Genomic DNA, 20074 nt, shown 5'->3' with positions numbered 1-20074 from the left:
TTGATAACATAAAGATAATTAATCCCAAATACCTTCTTATTGTTCATTATAAAATTACATTTATTTAAAAATATTTTGAATATTTAATTATTTTTTTAGCTTTGAATATAGACCGTATACAGACTATAATACGATAATCTATTTTTATCCTGAATTGATTCGCTCTCTCCTCGAAGTTTATTTATTTTGGGCATAGTTCCTTTCAGCCTGTAATTATCCGATGGGCAATAAATTGTACTTCTTGTTTATGCATTTCCTAACTGACAGCCCAAGTAGTTATTTTTTGAAGCATCAGACATTGCGTGTTAATTGTTTCGTCATCGTTCAAACATAATGTTTGCTTTCTGAAAGTTTCAAGGAAATGTATCTCAGTTTGTAACAAATCATGCTTTAGATGTGTTTGTTCTACTCGACAGTATGATCTTCAATGCGAGATTGTTCTATTTCTGTTTGATCTATGAAAGATCGTTTGTCCTCCGATTAATGTTTCTTTGAAGGTTTTTTTTTTAAAGGATAGAAGAAATAAAACTAAGTTGTTATTACATTTTAAATATTATTACTGTGAAAGTATATGAATATTATAAGAAAATTGACGTTATCTAATACGAATTATTTAAACCTAAAATGACGATTTAAGTGCCTAACAAATGTTGTTTATTTAGATGTCTATAAGAACAAAGATTTTAACAATTGTTTTAAGAAGGCCAAGAAATGTTCAAAAAGAGGACATATAAAAATAGGAATACATTTCTTTTGAAGTTCATGTGTAAATTTAGTAACTTCTTTCATGCATTCCTTTATACTTTCAATCAACATAATTAGTTTAGTTATCAATATTATTAAAATTTTAGTCTTATATTTAGAAATAGAACATTTATATTATACAGAATATATTTGAAAAATAATATTTTCAATAAATTATATAAATAAAAATTTCAAATTTAATTTCTCATTAATTTTCACGTTTGTTTCTTTTAATTGGTTACTATTTGTAACGATTTTTTTTGTTAGGCTTAACGAGTTTAATCCGTTCCAAAATTTCCGGATTTGTACTCGTATATTCAAACATATTCAAAAATACACATAATATGTGTATACAAGTTTTAAAAATGATGTAGCAGGCGCGCAATCCATGACTTCTCTTCTGCGAACAGTAACAACAGTAATAAATGAAAGAGCAGGAAGCCCTTTGTATCAGTTGACTTTTTGTACGACTGATGCAATAAACATTATTATTTATGAAATAAAATAATATTTATAATAATTATCATTAATTTAATTATTGACTGCAGAATGATAAAAAGATAAATTATCAAATTAGTCAATTTAATTTATGGTTTTTGAATGATGAAGACAAAAGGGTATAGGAAGGTTAAATTGATTTTTTGTACTAAAACTATTCTGGTTAAATCTGTTTTTATATTGAAATTCCTTTGCTCGAAGGCGCAGTGGAGATTAAGTGAAAATAGGTGACAAAACAATATAAATAGAAAAAAAAATAACAAAAATGAATAGAAATAGACACGTATTTAATCCTTACAGATGATTACTAACTGTACAAAGCAGTGAACAATATTTATAATAATTTGTATAAGTGGTTCAAAGTAGATTCGTTCTTTTATTTGCATTTATAGAAATGCACATTTATCACTGATTGAATAACTAAAGTATTATTGTTAAATATAAGATTAAAATTAATTAATGAATAATCTAATAAATACGATAAGATAATCAATGTGAATATTACGAATATTGAATTTTCTCTCAGTGTTATTAAGAACAAGTGTAAGTATTCTCGTAGAAGGAAGATCGGAACTGTTTACTTTTTAAAGGTATGAAATTTCATTTTTGGTATTGAATGGAATTCGTCGAAAGGTAATTCAGAATAGCGTTCATTATTGTATCGAGGAACGGGCGTGGATTTGGGGCAAAATCGCGAATGAAAAATTCATCCTCGCTAGTGGGGGGCCACGTGACCGCGTGCCTGCGGCCGGCCAAATCTAATTTCGGCGCTTGTTATGTGTACTCGGGAGCGTCGCGACGCCTTCGCCCCGGAGCGCGAGACGCTGAACGTGTGTGTTTTTGAGTGCGTGTAAATACCAGGACCTGCAGAATTTCGCGCTTTTCCGATCACATATTTCCGTGGACCACAATCCGCATATCCGGCTTAAGTGCAGAACACTTCCGGACTTCCGGTTCCAGTGAACCACCAACGCCACCACCGAATTGCATGCCACATCCACAGGTTTCTTTTCCCCTTAAAAAAATATGAAATAAATAGTTTGCTTCCCGTTCTTGTTTTTCCGCCGGATCGGACAGAAATACGCGAGCTATTTTATTACATATAGCTGTTTTTTTTGTGTGCTTTTCAAATTTTATTTTTATTTTTCTTTTATTCTTTTCCCGGCCCCCTGGTATCTAGTTTGGATGGATTGGAGCGCTCCTCAAGGGCAATAACACTTTATTATTACATCGGGGCTATTTTCGAAATGGATTTAGAATAAAGCTGATTCGCTTGCAGCAAATTAATCCGATCCCCCCATTGTTTGTTTCAATTTGTAAATTTCTGTTTGTTTTCTTCTCATTCTCCAGATTCTGCAATGATACGCGTCGATGAGAGTGACCCGATCGGGGGTAAGCATATGGAACACCTACAATTAATCCAACTAATTAACCTTGGCAATAGACTAAATAAAAAGAATACCGTGTTTACTTTGGCACCGACCGTTCCTGTTGTTGTGTAAGTCCGAGTTGATGGGTTGTTTTCATTGTTATTTTTTGTCCGTGCGGCGCGGCAAAGTTACACCCAAAAATGCGCAGGCAAGGTTCCAATTTGGCCAATTGCCCCGACATATTACTTCATATTTTTTTCATTCACTAATCGAGCCTATTGTTGGGGTTTTCAGAGGTGCAGCTCAGTTTTCCTTACAGGGATGTTCAAATACGCAAAGGCATCGATCCCAAGGAATTGTATGATCTTGAGACTGAAATTGGAAGAGGTAAATTTGGGACTGTATATAAATGCAAGGAGAAGACCAGCGGCCTTCAATTGGCGGCGAAGTTCGTCAGCATCCCGAAGAAGGAGGATCGCAGGAATGTCGAACGCGAGGTCGAGATTATGCGCGAGCTACAGCATCCCAGGCTCATCCAGCTCTACGATGCCTTCGAAAACGGCAAAATGATGTACGTCATCCTAGAACTGTAAGTATCTGCATCACCAACAAAAATAAATAGAGCTCAGAATGTATGAAACAAACATGCATTTTTTTGTTCTTCAACTTAGCATCGAAGGAGGAGAACTGTTCGAACGGGTAATCGACGATGACTTCATACTGACTGAAAAGAGTTGCACGGTGTTCATGCGGCAAATTTGCGAAGGCATCGGTTTCATCCATCAACAGAAGATCCTCCATCTGGACATGAAGGTTTGATGGATTGAATTGTTGAAATTCGGTTAATTGAAATGACACGTTTCAGCCGGAGAACATTCTGTGCCTGACGAAAACCGGAAATCGCATCAAGATCATCGATTTCGGATTGGCCAGGCGCTTTGATCCCGATAAGAAGCTGCAAGTGCTTTTCGGGACGCCCGAGTTCGTGGCACCGGAAGTCGTAAATTTCGATCAGATTGGCTATGGAACGGACATGTGGTCCGTAGGAGTTATATGCTATGTCTTGTAAGTTTTGAATTATTGTGTTTCATATATCTTTTTAAAAAGGTGTAACCCAATGATCTTATAGAACTACAGATTTTAGTAAATTCTAAACAATATTACCATATATTTCAGACAAATACTCATGATTTTTTTATAAAATTATCTTAAAAATTATAATCCATACTAGTTTAATTAACAAAATTAAGTTAAGTTTAATCACAAAAAATTACACGGGAAGGAGTGAAAATTTATCACACCAAAAGGCTGGCACCTCTGGGCTATGATTAAGGTGGCCATTGTTATATATACATTAAATAATATAAATGATTGCATATATGTAGAACCAATTCGGGCGGACATAAGTACTTGATATTTTATGTACAAAATATTTGTGCCAAAGATAAGTCATAAATTGAGCTTAAAATAAGTTTATATTTGTATTTAAATTAGATAATAACTTTATTTTTTTTTCGTAAATCTATTGAATTCATAGAGTAATGTTCCGTTTCCAGATTATCAGGTTTATCGCCATTCATGGGACACACGGATGTAGAAACAATGGCAAATGTGACGATAGCAAAATATGATTTTGAAGATGAAGCTTTTGAAGAAATATCAGAAGGTGCAAAAGACTTCATCAAAAAGTTGCTAATCAAAGACATGAGGTGAGTATATAAAATAGTAGCGCGATAAAATCATTGACCAAAGGTATAAGCAAAGACCCAAATTAGTCTGGAATTAAAGAAAATAAAAATGGAAACAAAAAAAAACTAACATGTGTGTTATTTTAACTAATTTGGGAGTTGTTTATACGTTTTGTCGCTTTTTTTGAATGATAGTGTTAGTGAGACTAATAATTTTGGGTCTTTGCTCTGCCTTCTAGCCAAAGATTAACTGCGGATGAGTGTCTGAGGCATGCGTGGCTATTGAAGAAGGAGTCTCCACCTCCTCCTCCGAAGAAGCCGTCAATATTTCAGATGGACACTGCGAAAGACAATTTAAAGTTGTTCGTGGAGAGATGGAACGAACATCCGAATTCGCCATACGTTTTCGAAGCGAGTTCACATTCAGTTTCAAATTTGCGACGGAACAATTCCTTGCATTCGCTAACAGCTTTGTCTCCATCTCCGTGCGGCTCGCTTTCGTCTTCGGTGGACTCGGACAGCCATTTCCAAGACATGAACGACCACCTGCATTTGCCTCCCATGGATCATTTCCGGAGGGCTTCAGACTCCAATTACGTGGTCAAAGCTGCGGACATTTCTGAACGCGTCAATCTCGCCGAAGAGATCCGAAAGCTATCCGATAAGCTGTTCCAGCTGTCCACGATGCCGTCTTTGGGCGACTTCAAATGCGAAAACCATTCCAAACCCATCCCGATTCGAGACGCGGCTCAGAACACGGCCGCTCCGTGGAGGACAAAGACCAAATTTCGCGTGACGAGCTTGAACCGCGACGTTCCACTAGCGCCCAAGATCCAAAGCTCGAGCTCCTTCAGAGAACAGTTCAATTCGAAGCTATCTGCTTTCAATGGAAATCAATCTACGAACCACAACTCTCCAGATGGCACTAAGAATTTGCTGCTTAAATTGCTAGAGCATTGGGACGGTCCGAACCGTCCCAGGCAGAACTCTGTCTCCTCCGAATGGAGCGAAAACGAGACCTTGGGACAGCGAACCATCAGCTCGTTGAACACCTTCTTCCAGTCGCGTTCTACTAACAAGAAAGTCACCAATTTCCATAAGCAATCAAAAGATTAAATCGCCCGCTTGCATTTCTTTCGTTTTATTCCTCTTTTTTTAAATTTATTTATTTTCATTTTTTCTTTTATTTTTGCTAAAGAAACATTCAGTATTAATGCATTTTTTTAGTGCGAGGTTGTCGGCCGAAGAGGCAATGGCCCATCCATGGATGTGCGTGTCCATGGTCCATACAGAGCAGCAGCTTAATACAAGCAAGCTCAAGAGATACGTTATCAAGAAGAGATGGATTAAAGCTGTGAACACGATCATAGCTCTCCACAGGATGGGCGCCAAAATCGATGCCGGCTTAATCGAATGAACCTTCCTTCTGTTTATTTACTCTTTATTTTAGTTATTTTCTTTAGCTTTTATTCTATTATTTGTACATAGCTTACGCATATTTAATCACGTCTCATTCTTTTCTTTTTTTTTCAATTAACTCAAATTACTTTGTTCGATGGATTCAAAAAATATATATTATAAATATGTTAAAATCCTGTCTGTGATTATCATGAGATTAACTGTTTTAATAATACCACAATTTGAAAATTATATTTAATGCAATCTTAAACCACTTTCTTTAAACTTCCCACCAATTATTCTGACACCAAGAAATCTACATCTAACGAAATGCACTTGTCAATTATCAAAATCGGATACTTAATATTTCACAAATTAAAACAACGTCTATCTTGGATTAATGACCAATTCCCAGAATATAGCAAGAATGATTTCCATTTAAAGAAGATTTAACATCACACGCGGCGGCAATTTGGAGAAATGTCCAATAAATGATACTACCAACAAAACTAGCCTTATTCTTCAGGATTCCAAATGAAAGTAATGTTTGAAAACATTGCAACGCTCAGAATATCAAGAGGTACCACAGGTACAAAGAGAACACTCATTAGCCCTCATGGAAAGGGACCATGATTTGTAATGGTTATAGTAGGGTTAAAAAAAAATATTCAAAATTACTTATAAATTTAGTTGTTTATTGTAATATCTAGTCAATAGATAAAACAAAGATAAAAAAATCTTTAACGGTAAGATTTTTGGTAGCGGGCGCGGGCACCTGGACCACCGAATTTCTTGGGCTCGCAGCGACGTGGGTCGGCTACCAACAATGTGCGGTCGTACTGGATGAGGATGTCTTTCAATTCCTTCTTGGAAGCTTCGTCAACGTACTTTTGGTAATAGGCGACGATAGCCTTAGAAATAGCCTGTCTGATGGCATAGATCTGAGAAACATGACCACCTCCGTTAACGCGGACACGGATGTCTACAGCAGAGAATTTGTCCTGAAAAGAAATGAAAACATTAATACACATTCCATATGAATAAAATAAAATGTTAGGTTTCAGAAGGAATCAGAAGGAATTTAATTTCATTGTGATCCTCATATTCGGGATAAAAAGTTCATCATTTTGTTTACCAACATTGTTTATATAATGCTTCTTAAATGGTAAGATGAATTTGTTTCATGAATAAAAATACTTACTTTTCCCAACAAGTAGATTGGTTCATGTAATTTATCTTGGAGCATCTTAGGCTCAACTTGGGTCAATGGGCGTCCATTTACGCGAAGAACTCCATGTCCCCTTTTGCAGTAAGCAACGGCAGTTGCGGTTTTCTATAACAAACAAAACATACATTATAACCTTTCATTGCCGTCCACAGCATTTCAACGTTAAGTTATAAAACATCATACAAGTATATAAAACTTAACCTCAAACTGAAATCAAAACATTAAACTATCTTAACTTAAGCTGCTTTAATATGCATGTTTTTATATTATTAAAAATCGTGTAATTTTATAAGAAACAAGTGTAATGTAACTAAGGCGGTGAAATTTTAGAATATGGAAAACGACAACATAAGAGTCGTAATCCACGTGCGTGATTTACAATGTTTTAGAAATGTAAAATCGCTTACCTTCCTGCCGAAAACTTGGACGCAGTGGATAGGCTCCCTTTTTGACTGAAATTTGAAAGAAAAATGTTAGAAATTACCTTAAATTTAATAAAAAATAACAACGGAGACCAAAACCCACCTTCTGCATTTTGATGTCTGTCTAGAAAAGAACGGAAATGGCGGCGACAAGCGGAAACCCACAATAGTACCACCACCCTAGTCAAATCAACGCAGTACCAACTTCAAGAAATAATGTTTGAATACATGTATTTTCATTAAAAATACCGTAAAATAACTAATACATATTTCAGAAATTACTACTAGTGAATTTATTAAATATATACATATAATTTACAGATATATTCAGTATTTTTAAACAATTATGAAAATGATCTTTTGGTTGCCTACCACATATCACTAACGGATTTTACTATTTACATTTTATATCAATATACCGAATTACTTTAAATAATGTAATACTTTCTATATATAAGGTTTAATAATATACTTATGTATTTACTCTTCATTGGTGTGCATTTTTCAATAGTTAATTCGGGATTTACTATAATCTCAAGTTAGGAATCAGTTATACAACCTATTTCACATTATATAAAATTGATTTAACTATAAAAAAATAAAATAATAATAACAATAGAAAGTAATACAGGAATTTTTTGAATCTATTTTGTTAAATTAATGTTTACAAACAACAAATATTACTATAGTAGCAAGGACCATATATTTTTGATTTGTACAAAGATAATAAATGTTAACTAAGAGAATATCTCGGTACTCATCTAATTAGTTACTAATAACCATTTTTACCTGTAAGAAAAAGTAAAAAGGAGCGGATGTAGGGTTTTATTGCCGGGGTTGTATTTCCTTCCTTACACAAACTATATAATTATATTAAGTCAGAAAATAAAGTGAATACCGACTTATTTCAACATGTTTTGTGTAATTAATCACCGGATGATGTTTAATAAGTTACTAAACTTAAGCATCGTGTAACATGTAAATTCGTATGTACTTAGTTTTTTCAATTAAAGAATGGCTCAAGAAAATTTACTTAAGTACTGACAAAATATTAACAAATTAACTTAATTTGTAAGAATTTTATGTATGTTTATGTAATTAATTCTTGGATTTTCATTCTTATTTCGGTATTTCCAAAATGTTTGTTCCATATGATAACAGAGTTTGAATTTTGGATTTTCCTTAAAATTTATTGCGGCCGTTTTTATACCATTCCGTCAATTATAGATGTTACATAAAAGTTAATTATTTACTCATAACCAACGCTTCCGAATAGGCAAATTGGGCATTCCACAGATGCGGAAAATATCAAGGAATGTTTGTAATGCCTAACCCCACCTAATCTGGCGAAGGTCCTGGATTTACCCATTTTAATTATCCAACTATAGTTGTTATCCGCTTATAAAATAATGTTGTATTATTCTCACTTTCCGTTTTATATATGCCTTTAATATCTTTTCTAACTATACTTTAGTTTTGTTACTATATACTAAAATATTTAAAAGTCCATTGTTTAAATTAGAATATTCCAAATTAAAGTTAATTTAAAAAAATATATAGACAAATGTCTATTAATTAACCTTTCAATTGATACATTTGATGATTAGTTAAGAATCCATTAAAACATAAATATTGTTTATTAAAGTAATTAAAATATTTCATATAATACAAAAAAAAAGATTCAACAGTCAATATTTTGAATGAAATATGATTTTAAAATTAATTTCCAATCGTGACTAAGCACACATTGATAAGAGACTAAGAAAAACACGTCGATAATGCCTGAAGCAGGTGAGCTAAAATTTGTAAAAGAGTATTGAAGGCATACGCCCTGAATGTACAAATAACGAGTTATCTTTGCTCCGTTAAATATTGGTTTACCGAGCATGCAATGCAGTAGATTCAAAAATCTGTTTATTCGTAATTCCAACAAAAAAATAAGAGCAGAAGACTATCTAATCTACAATTTTTTTATTAATTAAATTAATATTTGTTCTTCATAAAATAGGAAAATAATCAAATAAGACGTAATACATTAAGTTATATACAGGTGAACTCTAAAGATGAAAATATGTTGTTAAGGTAATTACTTCATGTTATGGTTTTAAAATTAATGAAATGGTAATGAGTTATTATAATATAGATAATAATAATATTACAAATAAAATATATATTAGATAAACAAAATAAAAATCCTACATACAGTCATACTTCATTTACATTCATTTAACTTTAAATATTGCAAGAAGTTTTAATAGAAGGAAAGAACTAATCAAGATTAAAAAATGTCGATGAAAAGCATGTTAGACTTTTTTGAATTCAAAACATTTGTCTTCGGTTCTAAGAGGATACAAAGAAAATAAAGACGAAATTAAACGGCAATTTTGGCGCATTTTCACTTTGATGGTGAAAATGTGCTTCATCGTTTAGGATGACTTTGCTCGAAAAATTAGCATCCACTTATTAATGCTCAATAATCCATTCAACGACCCATATTTACTAACCCTAAGCTCTCAGCTAACAAATGGTTTATTTTCTGGAATTGCCAACACTTTACTGCACATGACAGCAAATTCAAATCTTTCGTTAATTTTGGGACACCCTATATAACGCGTTTTCAAAATTAGGTCTCTGAAAATCAATTAGAAAAAAATATAGAAATAAATTCATTAATGTTCTTTGAAATTGATTTATTCGTTATATAATGTTTATTATTCTTCCAAAATCAAATCAGACAATAAGTTATTTGTCTATAAGAGAATTCTAATGTCAACTCATAACAATAGAGAATTTATAAAGTTTTCAACTAATAAATATAATGTAATTCTACTAATGACAATAAAATGACTAGAAATACAATAAAATTGAAATTACCTGAGTCACTTGATGACAATAGAATATAAGACATGACTTTTTAGTTAGGAATGTATGTAGAAATAATAAATAGAAATAATTACAAAAATATTATTTTTAAGTCAGAAAGATCAATAATCAACAGTTATCTGCAATACATATAATTATTTCTATTTATTTATTATATTCTTATATATTTATTCAACAAAATTATTATAAATTTTGAATGAAGATAAGAAATTAAAACTTAGTTAATTGTTTGATTAATTAAGTAAAATACTTGGTAGAATCAGTAAATAAGTTCATTTTATTAAAAACTATTACAACTGTTGAATCTTTTTTATTATTACGTTTATCATACGTAAAATATATAAAACATAAAAAACAATCAAATAACACCTGGGAGATTAAAAATCCTAAATGAAGTACGAATATTCAAGAATAGAAGAAAAAACATCATTTTCTTATTTAATTATTTATATAATTTATAAAATATAACAGACAAAAAAAGCTTTATTTATCAGTAAAAACGTAGTTAATATCAATGTTCATCGATGATTAATTTGTCCTAATTTACATGTATAACTTTACAACGTATATGTATAACATCTATAACATCTTTGTATGATTCCTACCAATCACAAGCACACATCATTTCCCCCTCCATTCCATTATCAAGACGCTCGACCAATCGAATCACACGAGCCGTAGTATTGCGTTCAAACGCGCGACCAACTTCAAACTTTGTTCCCTCAATTTAGTCGCGTTCGTGTCTCCACGTTGTAATAATATACATAGTAACAAGAAGCCACTAAACAGCAAAACACAAATAAGTAGGGTCTAATCAAGTGATAATAAGTTGTTCTGCAAATTTAGTTGGATTATACAAGAATCGCAAAAGTGAGTATTTCCGTGTATTTCAATTATAACTCTTTGTTTGTTATTTAACTAACAATTCCCATGTTTATTCAATGTACTATGTTTATACATAATAATTACACTCAGTAATTAAAGAAATAGCTTGTTAATTAAATGAAGGAAACAGCTCTGTTTTGTTTCCAATAGACATTCATGATTTACCGACAACAATCTTTGGGTCAACGAGTAACTGTTGTTATTGTTTGTATATCAAAATGTTAGATTCAAAACTATTATCCGAACTAATCTCTATTATTAAATAATAAATACAGCAGAAGCCCAAAGCGCTTCGTTACTCGCAATTGTATTATAAATCCAAACTTGAGTGGGCGGTTTCTTAAATAGGATTTGAAGTGTTTCAATCGATTTGGGTCAATTGGACAAATTTAATGAATGGGCATTCTTACCCCGTGAGTCTTCCTAATAGTAAATATTGTGACTTTGACTCACGCTCAAGGAGCAATTCCACTGCTACCTGATCTGACTCACGCGCAGACACAATACGATTCCTAATGGAAATTCATCATCGCAGCACGCAGATTTAATTACACACCTCAAGGTTGCGGTTCGCAAAATTTGCAAGGCAATGTATTTCGCGAATCACTCCTCTTGTAATAACAAGCAGGAAGAAAACATCATTACAATTATTCGAATTAAAATCTCAATTTTGAATTTGTTCTATTGTTAGTTTAAACTTAAGATTGCAATGTAACTGTTGATTCACATTAACTAAAAAAAAACAGTTAGTGATAATTCCAATAGTTACGTTACTTTGCAAAAAGTTCACTTAGATTCTCACACAGTTATATGAATTGCTCCATTCTTTAATAACAAATAAGATTTTTTTTAAATAACAATATAACTCAGATGTGATTCTTCAATCAGTAATTGTAAATGAGTCAATTTGATTACGTTGATCATTTTTGCAGAATCCAATTTATAAAATTAAGATTTTGTGGTTTTACATGCTCAAGTAATATTAATGTTATGAGAATTATTAACCGCATTGATTTCTAATCTTTTCTTTAGAAATTTTTGATATAAACTAACAAAAATAATTGGTACACTTTTCATCTACAAATTGATTTACAAATATCAATAACATACTTTTTTTTTCATTCCATTCAAAATTTAATACTACAAATGTTTAATTAATAATAACTAATAGTTTATTTTTTCGTTCACAAAAATGTTTTTATCATCAATCTTCAAAATTGTTAAATTCCATTAAATAATATACTTAAAATTTATAAAATATCGATCAATATATGTATTATTGGTAATATTACGTTTATCATGGAAAGATAAATTGTGAAAGTAGAACATTTTCGTAGGAAGATTACAAAATGATAGAGAAAACTGATAAAGTATTTATAGCATAGCCTGTACACAAATGAATGTTTTCTGTTGTATTCATCTAAACTTATTAATAGTGATTTTTTTTGAAGAGCTTTTTGTGCTATCGGATTGAACATCTGGAGGTGTCGCACGCCTGAAAGGGAATCCGAAAATGCACTTATTTTTCCTTCCTGTTTTATGCATGTTTTCTTAAGTTTCTTAAGCATCTGCTTGCTTTTTCTTCTCCATCCTCGTCGCTTGCTTCCTTTCGGATTGCGCGAAATGCATACGTGATATATGTGAACCGTGCAGCTGCTATAACCACCGGCTGGTCCTATCGAGGGGTTGTCGCTGTTATTGGGGGAGACGCGTGCCCTCCCATATTGTGCTCTTGCGGACGCACACCTGGTACACATTTTTAATGTGAATTCGAACAGAGTTTTCGGTCGGATTTGTGGGAATTGGGTCCAAATATCCGGCTCCGGATGCTCATACATCGTCTACAAATCACGGAAACTTTTATGGAAGAATCATTAACTGAAATCTATACAATGTGACATTCACAATCAGGGAGAAAGTAATTATTCATTACTTCCTTCTGCTCTCGCATTCAGTACATTATCAAACAACTCAATGTCCAATTGCAGTCAATTCCAATAGTTACGTTACTTTGCAAAAAGTTTACTAATATCCACATACACATATATATTTTTAAATAACAAAATAACTCAGATGTGATTCTTCAATGAGTAATTGTAAATGAGTCAATTTGATTACATTGACCATGGTTTAAGAATTTACATTCATCGGTTACAAATCACAGAATCTTTTATGGAAGAATCATTAACTGAAATCTATACAATGTGACATTCACAATTAGAGAGAAAGTAATTATTCATTACTTCCTTCTGCTCTGCTTCCATCAGTACATTATAAAACAAATCATTGTCCAATTGCAATCATTTTCATTTCAATCTCAATGCTAATACTAACGTAATCACTTACGCATATTTTCCTTATTAGTATAAGAAGTTGATTATAGAAGAAATATTCATATAAGGATAATTAGTGTTAATTATAATGATACAAGGACTCTTTGACGTTCATAAATTCCACAAAACTTTATAAATAATTGTAATTAATTAGTTCAAATATATCTTAATATTCCTTTATATAGTGAACACTTAAATTGAACACATATTACTGTATGTCCAATAATCCAGATTATAGGAGTAAATAAAAATTAATTTATACAAATATACAATATACAACAAGGTATATTCAAATAAGGATAATTAGTGTTAATAATAATGATGCAAGGTCACTCTGACGTTCAAACATTCAGCAAAACCTTAGAAATAATTTTAATGATATTTAGCACTAAATATATCTTAATATTACTTTTTATAGTAGAAACTTAAATTGGATATAATGATAATGCAATAATCCAGATTATAGCAGTAAATAAGAATGTATACAAATAAAGGATAACAATTTAATTAACAAGGAATATTCATACAAGGATAATAAAAGTTAATAATAATTATACAAGGACGTGTATTTACGTTTCCGCAAAGTCGTATGAATATTAATAATTATTTTGGTAAAAATATTATTTTTTATAATGTGAACATAAATTTGATTTATTTCATAATCCAATAATAAGGATTAATATAGTAATAATTAGTAATTCTTACAAATTATACTAACTAAATTTAAAAATGAAATGAATATTTATAATAAGAATAATTAAAGTTAATATTAATACAAGGACTCTCTGATGTTGATAAACATTGCAAAAATACATTTAAATATTAATATTTTTTCTTAGTGCTAAAGTGTACAATCCTTTATAAAGAAATTTTATGAAAAAACAAATAGCTAAAGTATAAAATAATTCGTTATTCATAAGTTTAGCTGGTTATTCAATTTTTAAATTATTAATTTTTATACAATTTCTAAAACCTTATAAATATAATTCATTTATTTGAGCTAATATAATTATTAATCCAATAATCCATAATATTGTAGTAAAAAAACTAATTAAATTATATATAGTAATTATACAACTGATGTGCCAATAATCCAGATTATTTTTGTCAATAATGGTAATGATTCAACTGATGTGTAATAAATAAAGTAAAATTGGTACAAAATAGAAACTTGACACAAGCATAATGTTAATCTTATCACGAGCAATCCCATATAAGTGTAATGTATGCACGTGTTGCGGTGTGTTTGCGATTCGTACGTGTGAATAAACTTGCATGTTTACAAATCGAAGAATTTAAAATTTAAATCCTACCTACCACTCACGCACGCACCGAAACAATCCAAATCCGATTCATTAATTGATTGATTTAGAATGTGTCAACATTGATTTGAAAAATACAAAATATTATACAATCAGCCACGGTCAATTCATGCAACACTTGATTCGAACTCAAGGACACAAAATTCTATATAATTTATTGATTTTTTTAATTAATTATGTATAAGTAATTAATAAATTATATTAACAAAAATATTCATAATTAAATTATGAATGCATTGAATCATCAGCATTCAAGTTATTATATAACTATACTTATTTGTCACATATCTCTTAGTTTAGCGTTAACAATATAAAGTAAACTGTACTATAAACTTTCACATGAGAAGATGTAAATACAGCAATACCTCATATAGTCCGGATTCATAATAGTCCGGTTTGAAAGTTTCCATACATACTATTTCTTTTCAATTGAAAAAAATAGAAATAATTTCTAAAAAAATATTTACCCGCACTATGCGAGGTATTGCTAACTAAAATGCATATGTTCGATAGAGACAGTTTCTAAATCGTTTACAAAGATTGTGTAAATTGCTTGCAATTAGCTGCAGTAGTTAACACTTGTAGTCTAAATACATTGGTACACAAAACCTAAATTAAAATCCACAATTTCCGTAGCAAGAAAACATATTTTGTAGAGAATATTATCAACGAAAATTATAAATATTTATATAAAATTATTTGTTTCATATAAGATTTAATATGTATTAATACATTTTTTGGATCTAAAAAAAGTTGTTTTATTAATAAAATCAACCACAAAATGAAAATGAATGGGGATGATAGAAGTTACATAATTTTAAATATCAACTGTGGAAGATCAACGGAGACACTTTCATTTCTCCTTCGCCGAAACCGCACGAAATACGTGATTCATAAGTTTTATTCCGCGTACGATGATTCAATTACGTTTCCTCTAAATCACCTCGAGATGTATTCATCCTGCAATTTCATGATCAAATCAATCGGAATCTTAAAGGAAATCCGCGCGTTTAACATCTAACTGCGAAATTACTTTTCTAATTGTAAATTTATAATATTTTTATTATATTATCTTCATATAATGCAATCATAACATACTCATCACTCTGTAACATCGTAAAGAAAATCGTTAACATCTATTTAAACGCGCTCCTCTTCGACGCTTATAAATAAGTTATCTAATCTTTCTGTGAGAGAGTCTGCCCCGCCAATTGTGCAAACGCAGCTGCTTACCAACAAAAACGCTCCAATATAAAAAAAAAAGAATAGAAGAAGCAAAACAGGAATAAATCTCAACGGTAATTCGGATGAAAATGGGGTGCGCTTCTCGGTGGGGTACCCACTTAATGGTTGGTACCTTTCTCACGCGCCTTGCGCAACGGTCGCAGAAGATACACCCATACTCCACTCGATCTAATTAATTGGTTCGATCTTAGCCTTTACTTAATTTACTGCTGCAACGACCCAAATAAATAAATAAAGAATGAACCGAATAACATAAAAATGCGCTCGTACATTATAACTGTCGATGTCATCGCTTGTTATTAATGCACGGTAGGCTTTATTCGAACTCGTTGCGCAATTGATTCCCAGTTTTTATTTTAAATTTTATAATGATATCCTCTGTTCAAACGTACGTTGTTGTTACGCATTATTATTTTGGTTGGAACATTTCTTTTTTTTTGTTGGAGTATTGTTTTAATGGTATAGATAAGGTGGACGTGCGTTTGACCGTTAGGTGTACATCACCATCACTTGAAAGGGGGAAGCTTATGGGTTGTATTTAATCATGAGTGTGGGCAGCATCAGTGCATGAAAAGTAAGGACTAACATCCGTCCGGTAGGTGACCATAGGACCATAAAACGGCACGCGTCCCCCAACCCTCCACAAGCACGCGCCAGCAATTTAATGGACACCCGCATTTCATTCACTCGGACCCAAACAATTCCACCTCTGATGCGGGATTACCGTTGCGTTCACCTGTACCATTTTTTTTTACTTCACTTATTCTTCCTCCTTTCCATAAAACGCTATTTCGTAATAGCGTTTACTGTTTCGTACAGTAAAGTGTAAAATATCCAATCATTCCTAACAATTAAGTGGTAATCACTTGGAACAAGAGGAAATCACTATTAAATGAATCGGTCGGACCGCGGACGGAGCGAGAGAAGGGGCAAAGAACCGAGATTGCTATCTGCGCGTTTTAGATAATCTCATTAAGTGGCTCTTATTAAACGCATTAATCACCTTTAAACGGCTTCCGAATGAGCATTAAGTCTACTTAAGTTCCAAATTCGCTTTCCATTCGATGTGCCGCAATTCCTACCCACCGCTTCACATTGAAAACTACGTGTTTCTTTATTTATATTATACATAATTAAGAAATAAAGTGTTATTTAGTTAATAAATTATAGACTATAAATGTAAGTAAATGTAATGTTTCAGTGGTAAATTGATTTGTGTTATTAATAGTTATTTAATTTGAATCTCGAGTGCGGTTAAAATTGGAGCATACTTAAGTTTATTTATGTTTATTTTCAGATGGGCGAGTTCCAGAGGAGTCCCAGTAAGGTCTGGTGGTCCGGAGGTGAAGAACTCGTGAACAGATCGAACTGGAGGGCGAATTCGGCGAGTCCGGGAAGCCAAGATTCCGGCTTCTCAGACACAGAAACATCTCCGCATGATCAAGGAGCGAAGAACATCCCGGAGGAGCTGCTCAAGAAGGACAGCATTAAGAAAACCAATTTGACTTCAAATATAGTGGAAAAAAGCACGCCACACAAGGACTTGATGTCCCCAAAGAACGGCTACTGCCTCCAGGCGACTCCCGTCCGGAAGATCGAACATCAGCAATCGAAATCCGAGCCGCCTGGAAGATTCACGAAAAACCGAAATAATTACGCGCGTGTGAGCAGGAATTTGTTCAGAAGCATACAAATGGAGGCGAGCAGTGCCGATGCTAATCAATATGCAGGTAACGATTCCATCAGCAGTGAAGTCACATCGGACGAAAGTATTTCTTGGCTATCGAGTGATAGTGAGCTACCGGAGTGCATTAAAACACTACCATTGGCCTCTTCGCCAACGGCATCGTACCCACCGAACCTCTCGGCCCCAGCAATACTTCAAGAGGAAGACGAAGTTGAAGACAACGACGAAGCTGTAACTTCGTTCAATCAAAGCACGGATAGCGACAGCGAACTCGATGGACTGTTCCAACCGCCTAAGCATACTTCCACGCCGAAAATGCCAGGCGAGAAAGACACGGAGGTAAACATGTTGCGGAGAGTCCACGCCAGGAATTTGCTGGAAAAGTACAAAAACGAAAGGTAATTACCAAACTCAATTTCAGTAAAAATCAAACAATCAAACAAAATAATTTTAACTTGTTTACAGAGTACCACCTACGACAGTAGAGAGCGTAGAAGAAGGTACAGCACTGAAGAAGTGGATGGATGACATGCGGCGAATGTACGAACCGGAATGCATGATAACACTTCAAACTAAATCAATCGCCGGAGACTTAGCAGATAGAGTTTCGCAAATTGCCAGCAACTTGACTTATCCCTTAAGACAGCTGATACACTACAATGGATTGGTGGAAAAGGAATTCGACAGCTTGAAGAAGTAAGTCATTTTCTGAAACAACACAATATTCTTGTTACTAATAAAAAATATTTTCTTCTTTCAGTCAAAAGAAACATCAACGTCCTTTGGCGCAGAGTTTAGTCGGAATCGTTCTCGACTACTTCCTGAAATTTCCTACGAAATGCAAATTGCTGGAGCTGACGGACGATCTTCGCACGGCTTCTGCAGAAGCAATACCGAAAATAACCGCACAAATGCACGTCGATTGGAATTCGTTCTTCAAGCAAAAATTGAACTCTGAATTGGCAAAGATACTTGAATCTTTACAAGCACCTCGCAATGAGCTCGACGTGCGTGCAAATCTTACGGCATTAACTTCCATCACATTGCGTAACGAAGATTTGATTGAACTCTTCGTAAACGCGCAAGCCGTTGATATTATCGTCATACTTTTGGAAAAATGCGATGGTTCATCGGTGCGCGGTTTGTGTTTGAGGGCTTTGAGTACACTCTGTGTAAGCGCTGGAGCTATAAGAGATTTTGAATCTGCTGGAGGTGTACAAATCCTAGGTGAGATCATATGCGATGAAACCAGGCCTGAACCAGAAAGAACCGAAGGGATTGCCCTTCTTGCTCAGATCACCGCGCCGTGGATCGAAGACAATCATACAGTACGCGGATTGAACGCTCAAACCAAAAAGTTAATCAAATATCTAACAAAATATTTGAAATCTACTAAATGTTGCCAGAGCATTTTGCTGGCTGCAGCAGCATTAGCAAGCTTGACGGCAATGGATGTTAAGAGTATTAAATATTTGCTGCACAATGACACTGCAGATGTGCTTCTGAAGACTATTAAAGGACACGGACCTAGGGCTTCAATCTACTTGCTGGAGCAAGTTGCCAATTTGATAGCCAACATGTCCTCAACACTTGAAGCAAGAACCAGTTTGACTAAAGCCGGAGCTCCCACCGCTCTCATGTGCTTCTTACAATCGCACAGCTTAGACGATGAAGTATTGAAGCGATTGCAACAAAAGTCAATCATAGGTTTATCCAGATTATGCGGCGAGAAAGACGCAGCGAAGCAAATAGTTGAAATGGGAGGAGTCAGGAGGTTGGTCAATCTTTGCAGAGACAAGAAAGAACGCTTCGATAGTGATGCCATCCTTGTAGCAGCACTCGTAAGTTACTAATAAACCAAATGTAATACACGAAATAATTAACATTCATATTCTTTTCCAGGCCACTCTGAGAAAGATTACCGACGCTTGCGGAGTATCTGTGGTCAATGAAGAAGATGCGCAAGAGCTGATCCAACCTAAATTATTAGATTCTTTCATGGCTTACTCAGCTCAAAATGAAAGCTTAGTTTAAACTCTTCAACAACATTCGTGGATTATTTTCAATCCCTTTAGTACATATAAGAATTTGAACAAAAATATCTTAACTCGCAGCTCTAAACCAAAATACTTAACTTACTAAATTTTAAAAATATATTATTGTAAGGAAGTAATGTCAGTTAAGATTCAATATATTTCTCTTTTTTTTTAATGATGAAATTTTTTTTGTAAAAATTGAGAAGACATTTTCTTAATTAAAATGTCTTCACAATTTAATTTCGTGTAAATATCTCTGTTTCGTGATTGTGATTTTAATTTATTTCTCTTTATTTTATACTTAAAAGTTACCTTTATTTTATGTTATTTAATTT

General features: G+C 33.0%; 3 protein-coding genes across 3 annotated transcripts; 2 read left to right on the top strand and 1 right to left on the bottom strand.

Annotated features, from left to right (window-relative positions):
- The first annotated feature begins 1984 nt into the window (after positions 1-1984).
- Positions 1985-5612, top strand: LOC108567579 (death-associated protein kinase 2-like). Its single transcript, XM_017928127.1, has 7 exons — positions 1985-2245; positions 2593-2634; positions 2907-3201; positions 3284-3425; positions 3478-3677; positions 4169-4321; positions 4540-5612. The coding sequence occupies exons 2-7, from the start codon at positions 2601-2603 to the stop codon at positions 5414-5416; spliced, it is 1701 nt and encodes a 566-aa protein (XP_017783616.1). The 5' UTR covers positions 1985-2245; positions 2593-2600; the 3' UTR covers positions 5417-5612.
- A 760-nt stretch (positions 5613-6372) lies between these two features.
- On the bottom strand, positions 6373-7514 carry LOC108567580 (40S ribosomal protein S16). The gene is made up of 4 exons (XM_017928128.1): positions 7452-7514; positions 7334-7378; positions 6900-7031; positions 6373-6699 (listed from the first exon to the last, which is right to left on the bottom strand). The coding sequence occupies exons 1-4, from the start codon at positions 7458-7460 to the stop codon at positions 6439-6441; spliced, it is 447 nt and encodes a 148-aa protein (XP_017783617.1). The 5' UTR covers positions 7461-7514; the 3' UTR covers positions 6373-6438.
- Positions 7515-10959: 3445 nt separating this feature from the next.
- Positions 10960-19884, top strand: LOC108567587 (protein inscuteable homolog). The gene is made up of 5 exons (XM_017928140.1): positions 10960-11101; positions 17314-18101; positions 18169-18399; positions 18464-19544; positions 19606-19884. The coding sequence occupies exons 2-5, from the start codon at positions 17314-17316 to the stop codon at positions 19735-19737; spliced, it is 2232 nt and encodes a 743-aa protein (XP_017783629.1). The 5' UTR covers positions 10960-11101; the 3' UTR covers positions 19738-19884.
- Positions 19885-20074: the final 190 nt, after the last annotated feature.

The sequence above is a fragment of the Nicrophorus vespilloides genome, unplaced genomic scaffold (genome assembly GCF_001412225.1).
Source record: "Nicrophorus vespilloides isolate i.1.1-1 unplaced genomic scaffold, Nicve_v1.0, whole genome shotgun sequence".
Classification (NCBI taxonomy): domain Eukaryota; kingdom Metazoa; phylum Arthropoda; class Insecta; order Coleoptera; family Silphidae; genus Nicrophorus; species Nicrophorus vespilloides.
Note: the sequence above shows the minus strand (reverse complement) of the source record. Positions and strands in the feature narration are given on the sequence as shown.

What these genes read in the sequence shown, in the direction of transcription:
- LOC108567580 (XM_017928128.1), bottom strand. An exon ending in TCCAAGTTTTCGGCAGGAAG is followed by an intron (nt 7,032 to 7,333) that starts GTAAGCGATTTT and finishes TGTTTGTTATAG; the next exon opens with AAAACCGCAACTGCCGTTGC. An exon ending in CAATCTACTTGTTGGGAAAA is followed by an intron (nt 6,700 to 6,899) that starts GTAAGTATTTTT and finishes ATTTCTTTTCAG; the next exon opens with GACAAATTCTCTGCTGTAGA.
- LOC108567579 (XM_017928127.1), top strand. Translation starts at nt 2,601, where the DNA reads ATGATACGCGTCGATGAGAGTGACCCGATCGGGG. An exon ending in ATGTACGTCATCCTAGAACT is followed by an intron (nt 3,202 to 3,283) that starts GTAAGTATCTGC and finishes TCTTCAACTTAG; the next exon opens with CATCGAAGGAGGAGAACTGT. An exon ending in TCCTCCATCTGGACATGAAG is followed by an intron (nt 3,426 to 3,477) that starts GTTTGATGGATT and finishes GACACGTTTCAG; the next exon opens with CCGGAGAACATTCTGTGCCT.
- LOC108567587 (XM_017928140.1), top strand. Translation starts at nt 17,314, where the DNA reads ATGGGCGAGTTCCAGAGGAGTCCCAGTAAGGTCTGGTGGTCCGGAGGT. An exon ending in GAAAAGTACAAAAACGAAAG is followed by an intron (nt 18,102 to 18,168) that starts GTAATTACCAAA and finishes ACTTGTTTACAG; the next exon opens with AGTACCACCTACGACAGTAG. An exon ending in CCATCCTTGTAGCAGCACTC is followed by an intron (nt 19,545 to 19,605) that starts GTAAGTTACTAA and finishes ATTCTTTTCCAG; the next exon opens with GCCACTCTGAGAAAGATTAC.